Below are 9,416 nucleotides of genomic sequence, written 5' to 3'. Positions count from 1 at the left end.
TCTGCCAAAGGAAGGACCCAGTTTGCATGAACCAAGCAGTCATCTGTAGTCTACATTTCGAAGATGACGCATATTAAAGGAATCTGAAGTATGAATTACTCCAATTACTGGTGCCAAATAACCAAAAAAGAACCAAGCATGGAGCATTTCCCACTCTTCTTTTACCTACAACACAAGGTAAGATGACATTTAACAATCACGCACACATACATACATACATACATCCACACGTGTACATAGTGTGTGTGTGTGTGTCTGTGCAGTTTAAAAATGGTTTCAAAGTAAGATTTTATAATTCTTGCTGCTGAATTTACCATTTTCTGATTATTTGGGTGATTTATTTATCGTCCAGTTCCCTAACATCTTCACTCTTCTGATTTACAGATGAGCGCTCAAGTAGCCAACGGAAAGTGCGAGCTATAAAGAGAGGACACAAGCGACATGAGGAAATTCTGGAAACATCGGATGTAGTACGGGAGGAGGAGGGAAAAATTTCAGCTGTTAGTGAACTAAACAAGGATAGAAAATTTGAAGGAAAGAATAAAAAATGAAGAAAATTTTCCACTGGTGGAAAAGTGAAGGGGCACTTTGGCAAGGTGAAAAAATGATGTGGGAAAGTGAAAAAGCAACATGGGAAAAGGAAAAGTTAATTTGGGAAAATGAAGAGGTGAAGTGGAAAATGCGAAGAAAATTATGCTTGATACAATTGAATCAGCCTATGTCACAGCGACAGCCACTGCAAAAATGAATCTATCAGTTTTTTCGCCTTCTCAAGTAGATTCTGTTTTAAAGGGAAAACCTGTTAAATCTTGGACTGGTGATGACATAAGTTGTGCTTTGACTCTGCGAAGTTTAAGCCCAAAAGCTCACAAGTATTTGAGAGAAAAGCATAACTTTCCTTTTCCTTTCATTTCCACGTTGAATCGCTGGACACCTAAATTGTCTGTAGAGCCAGGCATTATGGAGCCAGTGGACAATCTGATGAGACATAAAGCAGAGTCCATGACTGTCAGTGACCGCTTGTGCATCATTTCGTTTGATGAGTGTTCAGTTACAAAGGAGTGGACTTATGACAAAGGAAGCGATGTTTTATACAATCCAAAAAATAAGGTGCAATATGTAATGGTGCGTGGTGTGCTGGCATCATGGAAACAACTTATTCTATGACTTTGCCTGTGACATGACGAAGTGCTTCTTTACAGTTTGATATTGAAAGTAGAATCAGCTGGTTACCCCATAGTTGCCATGGTTAATGACATGAGCCCTACGAATATGAGGCTTTGGAAAACCTTAGTTGTTCATGCAATGAAAAAATTTAAAACCCAGCAGACAGTGAACGTGAAATTTTTGTTTTTGCTGATGCTCCGCATCTTGTAAAACTCATTCGGAATAATATTTTAGATCATGGTTTCACATTAGATGAAAACGTGTATATAAACAGTGGTTCTGTGAGAGAACTTTTGGAGAGAAGTGTCAGTGATCTGCGGACAACTCATAAGCTTTCAGAAAAACATGTGAATGTTCGAGGAGTCCAAAGAATGAGTGTAAAATTAGCTGTTCAACTTCCTCAGAAACGACTGCTAAATCCCTGCAATATTTTGGTAAACAAGGACCGCTTTCGGAGAAACACTGGGAGAAAACTATGCAGCTCATCTCACTAGTAGACAGACGGTTTGATCTTCAATTCTCGAGTGCCAACTGACAAAAAGTGGCCACGCAATACTTATGGGTGAAATTTAGAGGAACAAAATGCAGTGCCAGATAAAATGGTTAACACTGCAAAACATTTGACAGTGACTGGTAGCAAAGGGGCTTACCCGTTTCAAAACGGAATCATCCTCAATATCATTACCTAAACTATACAAAATGATGGCAGAAAAGTTTGGTATATCATACACCTTGACGTATAGATTAAACTATGATGGATTGGAACACTTCTTCGGTTGCCTTCGACAGATGGGAGCATGTTACCAGCATCCATCACCTGTAGCAATAAAGCACAGAGTAAGATGTCACTTAATGGGCAGAGAGACTTCTCTCATGGGTTCGAAGCACAACACAGAAGAAAGTGGTAACGGAGACATGTCAGCAGCTTCCTTTTCTTGCTTGAATGAGCAGAAATCATCAACTTCTGATGAACAGTGGCTGCAAAATGAACTAAAGCCCCTTTCTGCAATGTTGTTTTGTTTGCCTGACTGATTTTGATGAAGGTAATGAGGATAAGAACATTTCAGGAAATTCCAAGGACACCTTGGACTTAGAAACTGCAATAGAAGAAGAAGGATTAGAATATTTAGGTGGTTTCATTGCAAAGAAATTTACACAATACCCGAACTTAGGGTCGAAAGTGTATGAGGATGATACCTCTTGGATTGGAGCAATAAGCAGAGGAGGGTGGTGTCTGACGAAACCAAGCAGGGAATTTATTGCTGAACTAAAAAACATGGAGAAAATGTTTAAATGCCACCACGGGGAAAAGACCCTGAAAGCGGGTAAGGGTGCAATAAAAAGCATATCAACAGATATACAGTAATACCTCGAACTTGCGTGATTCGAGGTGCATGAATTCACAGACACAAATTTTTCATTGGAACCTAACTAGTGGTCATACACAAGTTTTTCACAGACACGCGGACATTTGCGAACACTGAGAAACCCTGCAAAAGTGTTTAATTTTTTATGTAATTTATAAGTTTTCAAGCTTTTATGTGTAAATTAAATAACATTAAATATTATTGAAAGTAATAATTTCTCTCTCTCTTTTTTTAGTGAGATGAATTTTTATGGTACATGTATACAGGTATGTTTATTTGTATGATAAATACACTTTTCACCTAATAATAAGTACTAATTTTCAAATATTGCTTAATCAAATTAAATAATAATAATAATTATAATAATAAAACTGTAATTACAAAATTCGTATTATTTTGAACGAACAAATTCTTCCTCGTCTTTTCTAAAGGAGGTCGAAGGCAAAAGCTTTCAGACATGTCGTTTAACATGACAAGAAGGGGAGTGCTGCTAATAAGTAGTCAAATTTTTCTTGTAATTCTGTGTGTGTGTGTGTCCGTAATAATTCATAAAAATTTCACTCTTAAAATAAGAACAACTCTCTCTCTCTCTCTCTCTCTCTCTCTCTCTCTCTCTCTCTCTCTCTCTCTCTCTCTCTCTCTCTCTCCTCTCTCTCTCTCTCTCAAAGTTAGCCAACCTACTTATTACAGCACTGTTTCTCTGTATGTCTTTAACTGTACAGTAGATAATTTTGAATTGATCTAATTTTACCTGTACTGTTTACAAACTGTAAATGCGCTGTTCTAGAACATAGAGACATAGAGCATTTCAGAACATAGAGCAATTCAGAACAAAAAGTGACAGAATAAAGAAGTTTTTAAGAACGAGGTTGAGAAGACTTCTAAAAATAGATCGGTGGAATGGGGGAGAGAGTCACACTCTCCTATATTCTTAAGCCAACTATTTATTTCTTTTTTTAAGGGTAATGTATTTAGCTAACTTTTAAATGAAAATACAGTAACTTAAATTTCATTTAAAAGTTAGTTTAATACTGAATTTCCAACTTTTGATATCTAACATAAGAATAACTCTCTCTCTCTCTCTCTCTCTCTCTCTCTCTCTCTCCCCCGTAATAATTCATAAATAATACAACTTGATATTTCAAGTAAAGACGATCTCTCTCTCTCTCTCTCTCTCTCTCTCTCTCTCTCTCTCTCTCTCTCTCTCTCTCTCTGTAATAATTGATAAATAATTTCACTTCTTAAGAAAAACCCTTATCTCTCTCTCTCTCTCTCTCTCGTGTTATTCTCTCAGTCTCTGTAATAATTGATAAATAATTTCACTCTTAAGAACAACCCTTCTCTCTCTCTCTCTCTCTCTCTCTCTCTTTCTCTCTTTCTCTCTTTCTCTCTCTAATTTAACCTATATCATCTACGAAGTGTAAATGCGCTAGTATTGCAAATACATTCTAAAACATAGACACACAATAACTAAGTGTTGTATTAGTCAAAATATAAAACACTGTTTGTTCATGAAAAAGCATTTCAGAACAAAGAGAAAGATGCAGAATAAAGAAGTTATTAAAAAGAGGTTGAGATGACTTCTAAAAATAGATTGGTTGGAAGGGGAGAGAGAGAGAGAGAGAGAGAGAGAGAGAGAGAGAGAGAGAGAGAGAGAGAGAGAGAGAGAGAGAGAGAATTTGCTTCCAACTCTCAATTTTTGTCAATCATTTATTTCTCTTTTTAAGGTAATGTATTAAGCTAACTTTTATATGAAATTAAAGTAACTTTAATTTCATTTAAAAGCTAACTTAATAATTTGGGAGCATGATCAGGGTCATATTTAGTGTTTAAACTTTATAAATAAGCATTTATTAGCATTTTTAGAGACCATGCCAAACTTACGCAAAAATTCACCCAGCGCGAGGGGTTCTGGAACATAACCTCGCTTAAGTTCAGAGTATGACTGTAAAGAAACATGTAGCATTGCCTGAGGAAGTTATCATATTTTGTTTGGTGTTGAACATTTTTCAGGATTAGGATATTAAATAGGTCAATAATTTCTCAAAGTAAGGTTGAAAAAAAAAAAGCTGAAGAAGATAGCTCTTTAATTCATTAATATATATATATCTATATATATATATATATATATATATATATATATATATATATATATATATATATATATATATATATACTGTATATATATATATATATATATATATATATATATATATATATATATATATATATATATATATATATATATATATATATATTATATATATATATACAGGCGTCCCCTGGTTTACGACGGTTCCGGCTACGACGTTCGAGTTCTGACGGTTTTTCAGATATATTCATTAAAAATCCAGGCCGGCTTTACGACGTTTGTTTCGAGTTTACGACGCAGCCCGTTTACGACGCAGCCTGTTTACGACGCTTTTCAATTACGTATATTTATAAAAAAATCCGTTTCTGGTTTAACAGTAATCATCAAAAATCAGTTTCTGGTTACAATTATTAAAATACATTGCAAGGTTATGACTTTTTTTCGGCGCTTTTTACGCCGCTTTGTAAGCGAACTAGTTTCGTGAGCGTAGCTGCGCTCTGTATGTAACTGCATTGGTACTGTACAGTAGTTGACCGACAACGACCTTCCTGGGTCGATCACGCAGGCGCGCGTAACAATACCAAACAACCCTTTCCTCACTCACGTGTTTGCCTCCGCAGAGTTAGGTACGTTGCCTCATTGTTGCTTTTCTTTAGCTGCAGTTTTTTCGTGAATTGTGCCTTCACTATGGCTCCAAAACGGCAGAATGTATCATCTGATGCTAGTGCATCCAAGAAGCCGAGGAAGAGCATCACCATGGAAGTCAAGTACGACGTAATTAAGCGTTCGGAGAAGGGTGAAAGTAACACCGAGATAGGCCGTGCCTTGGGCCTTAGCAGAACGACGGTTGTTACCATAGTGAAGGACAAGCAGCGTATTCTGAAACATGTGCAAGACGCTGCACCAATGAAGGCAACGGTGATTAACGTGAAGCAACGTAGCCAGAACGTAGTGGAGATGGAGAAGTTATTGTTGATCTGGCTGGAAGACCAGAACCAACGGCGTGTTCCAGTGAGCCTGAGTGTGATTCAAGAGAAGGCTAGGGAGCTGCATGCGGCAGTGGTGAAGAAAAATGGGGAAGGCAGTGCTAGTGAAGAATTTTCCGCCAGTAGGGGTTGGTTTAACTGCTTCAAGGCTCGTGCAAATTTGCACAATGTGAAGTTGCAAGGTGAAGCTGCTAGCGCTGATGACGTAGCAGCAGAAAGTTTCCCTAGTGGTTTGGCTGAGATAATTAGGGGAAGGTGGTTACACTGCTGACCAGGTATTTAATGTAGATGAGACAGGGTTATTTTGGAAAAGAATGCCAAATCGTACATACATTTCAAGGAGGAGAGGTCAGCACCAGGCCATAAAGCTGGTAAGGAGAGGCTGACTTTACTCTTTGGGGCCAATGCTAGTGGCGATTTGAAGCTTAAGCCCTTGCTAGTGTACTTGGCAGAAAATCCCAGGGCTTTTAAGGGCATTTTCAAGAGTCAACTCCCGTCATTTGGAAGTCCAATAAGAAAGCTTGGGTTACCTTGATGGTCTTTGAGGACTGGTTCAATGACCACTTTGTGCCCGCAGTGGAAAGGTATTGTGCCTCAAGGGTCTGCCTTTTAAGGTCCTGCTTGTCTTAGACAATGCCCCTGGTCACCCGGCTAATCTTAGTAATATGAACCCTAATGTGAAGGTGGTGTATCTACCACCAAATACTACATCCCTCATACAGCCGATGGACCAGGGAGTCATTGCTAACTTCAAGGCATACTACCTGAGGGAGGACAATACGCGCTGCTTTACGGGCCGTTGAAGGTAACAAGGAGTTGACTCTGAAAGATTTTTGGAAGGGCTACAACATTGCAGATGCTGTGACGAACATCGCACGTGCTTGGGACGAAGTAAAGGTGTCGACTCTGAATGGTGCGTGGAAGAAACTGTGTCCGCAGTTTGTGAATAGTTTTAAGGGGGTTTGAGCAGGCAGAAGGTGTTGAGGCTGTGACAAGGAAAATTGTTGGGCTAAGCAAGAGGCTGAAACTGGACTTGGAAGCTGAGGATGTCACCGAGCTGCTGGCATCCCACGGAGAGGAATTGTCATCGGAGGACCTCATTGAGCTGGAGAAGCAGATGATCGAGGAGGAGGAAGAGGCACCACAACCAAAGGTCAAGGAATTAACAATCAAGGGCTTGACAGAGGGTTTTGCTCACCTGGAGAAATGTTTGGCAGCATTTGAGGGTGAGGACCCTAACATTGCCAGGTTTGAGAGGATTCGCAGAGGAATGCTGGATCTTACTACGTGCTACAGGGAGGCGCTGAAGGAGAAGCAGCTGAAGAAGAAAGTGCAGTCTAGGCTAGACTCTTTCTTCGTGAAGAAGTCTTCAGCACCACCTGCCACTCCTAGTCTAGGTAAGGATTTCTCAACTTTATTTTTATTAACTGCTGTAATATAAATTGTTATAACTTGTAATAATATTTATAAAAATGTTACTGCAATTTATATTTACATACTGTAGATACACAGCATAACCCAATAAATTTTATCATTTGTATCATTGCAGAAGTGACTCCTAATCCAGATTCCCCAGAACCTCTACCTGGCTATGAATCAGAACCTGAGCCTGAACCTGTACCTGCAGTAACCTCCCCAGCAGCTTCTCCAGCTCTATCAGGTAAGGAATTCCTAAGTGTTTAATTTTTATAATTTTCATACATGAAATCATTTGTATATACAGTACTGTACATATGGTACAAATTTTATATTTACTATCGCATAACCTAATTTATTTCATTATGTGCCATTCCAGATCTCTTTGGTAGTGATGACAGTCCTGACCCCCTGAAGAATTCAGGGTTTTGAGTTACAGGACCTCCTGTCTCCTCTCCAACTTCACCAGGTAAGGAATTCTTAATGTTTTTTTAATGTTTTATAAATTTTTATAAATGTTACAAAAAGTGTACTGCACTTCACCCACTGTACAGTACACTATTGCTTTAGTATTTGCTGTAACTTTACATAATCATTATCATTCCAGATCCACATGTTACAGCCTCCTCCCCCGGCCCAACTCAGCTGACCTTATCCCCTCTCCAGCCCCATCAGGTAAGGATTTCATGACTTTTTTTCTTTCAAATCACTTTATAAAACTGTATACAGTACAGTAGCTTATTGCATACATACCCCTGTGTGGTAATTTCTATCTTTTATCATTCCACAAATGACAGGTGTCCCCTGCTCAACTCCAAATTCACCTGCACCAGTAGCACCTGCACCCATTTCATGTCCACCAGGTAAGGAATTCTTCACTTTTAGAAATTTCTATTAGCCTACATTGTTTTAAATTGTGTTATTATACTTATACAGTACAGTACAGTACTGCTGTGTACAGTATCATTTCTATCTTTTTCATTGCAGACTCCCAAGCACCTGCAGATGCCACACCATAGCCCCCGTTCTCATCTACCATATGCCCATCCCAGTAAGCAAGCCAACCACTAGAATTTGGTAAGAACACTTTCTGTTTTATAAATTGTTATACATTTTATAAAATTAGTGTACTGTTTATGAAATCCACAGAAGTACTTTATTCTAATCTTTATCATGTACATTATCATTCCAGACTGACATGCACCTTTAACCTGACCTCTACTGGAACTGTACAAAACCTTCCTCATGTAGCCTACATCTTTCAAATCACTCAAGGTATTGAATTCTTCACTGTTTTTAATGTTATAAATGGTCATATGTACAGTACATTTGATAAATATAAAGTAACGTCTTCATTCTAATATTCCAGACTGCCCAGCACCTTTACTAGAGCTCCCTCATCCTCGCCTCCATCTTCTAAAAATCACTGAAATTAGGTAAGGCATTCATATTTTTATTTTGTACTGTTGAACATAGGTTTGTGAAATACCTGAACTGATACAGAACAGTGTAACACATACAGTACAAACTCTGCAGCAATTTTATCCTTATCATTGCAGGCTCCCCACGCATACAATCTCCATCTCCCCAACCTAGCCTGCAGGTTGTAACAGCTGACAATCACTGAATGAGGTAAGGAATTCCTAACTCTTTATAATTTTTATATATTTATTATTCTACTGTAAAATACTGACTGTTCTGTATTTATACAGTACAGTACTATACTTTGTTGCATGCAGGACTACTGTACAGTATTATACGTACACTAATACTAAATTTTTACATTCCAGAATCCCCCTGAATCATGAGGCCACACCATTTTTCCAGGGTTAAGAAGCACGGGGTTTCCAAAATAAAAGTAAGGAATTCACTTTTTTTTTTATCTTTTATAAACTCTTTGGTATAAATTACAGTACAGTACAGTGTACTGTACACCTGTGTTACTGTATAACATGTTGTATTTTACTTTTGTGCAGTGTATGTAGGATACAGTACTCTATACTTTACTGCATACAGGATTTACTGTACAGTACTGTACTTTGTAGTAAATTGTAAATTTTTACATTCCAGAACCACCAGTTTTGGATACACACCACATCAAAATGTAGGTAAAACATCAAGAAACAACATGCAGTATACCCAAAGGATTAAAAGTAAGGCTTTCATAACTTTTGTTTCAAATTTTTATACAATTTTCTGGCGTCGTATGCCATCGTTCCGCTTTTTGCACGACGATTTTTCGGTTACGACGCGCAAGAACGGAACCACCGTCAATAAACCAGGGACTGCCTGTATATATATATATATATATATATATATATATATATATATATATATATATTTTTTGCATTCTTAGTATATCATCATAGGCCAGGTCTTGTATAATTT

General features: G+C 37.9%; 1 protein-coding gene and 1 long non-coding RNA gene across 2 annotated transcripts; both read left to right on the top strand.

Moving 5' to 3' along the window:
- The first annotated feature begins 5,313 nt into the window (after nucleotides 1-5,313).
- On the top strand, nucleotides 5,314-7,460 carry LOC136854860 (uncharacterized). The gene is made up of 4 exons (XM_067131394.1): nucleotides 5,314-5,637; nucleotides 6,583-7,009; nucleotides 7,162-7,272; nucleotides 7,408-7,460. The coding sequence occupies exons 1-4, from the start codon at nucleotides 5,314-5,316 to the stop codon at nucleotides 7,458-7,460; spliced, it is 915 nt and encodes a 304-aa protein (XP_066987495.1).
- A 592-nt stretch (nucleotides 7,461-8,052) lies between these two features.
- Nucleotides 8,053-8,617, top strand: LOC136854801 (uncharacterized). The gene is made up of 4 exons (XR_010857811.1): nucleotides 8,053-8,105; nucleotides 8,221-8,303; nucleotides 8,398-8,464; nucleotides 8,588-8,617. It is a non-coding gene; the product is annotated as an uncharacterized lncRNA (long non-coding RNA).
- The last annotated feature ends 799 nt before the right edge of the window (nucleotides 8,618-9,416 follow it).

This window comes from Macrobrachium rosenbergii, chromosome 30, assembly GCF_040412425.1.
Source record: "Macrobrachium rosenbergii isolate ZJJX-2024 chromosome 30, ASM4041242v1, whole genome shotgun sequence".
Classification (NCBI taxonomy): Eukaryota; Metazoa; Arthropoda; class Malacostraca; order Decapoda; family Palaemonidae; genus Macrobrachium; species Macrobrachium rosenbergii.
The sequence above is the reverse complement of the archived record's forward strand: the minus strand, read 5'-3'. Positions and strand labels throughout refer to the sequence as shown.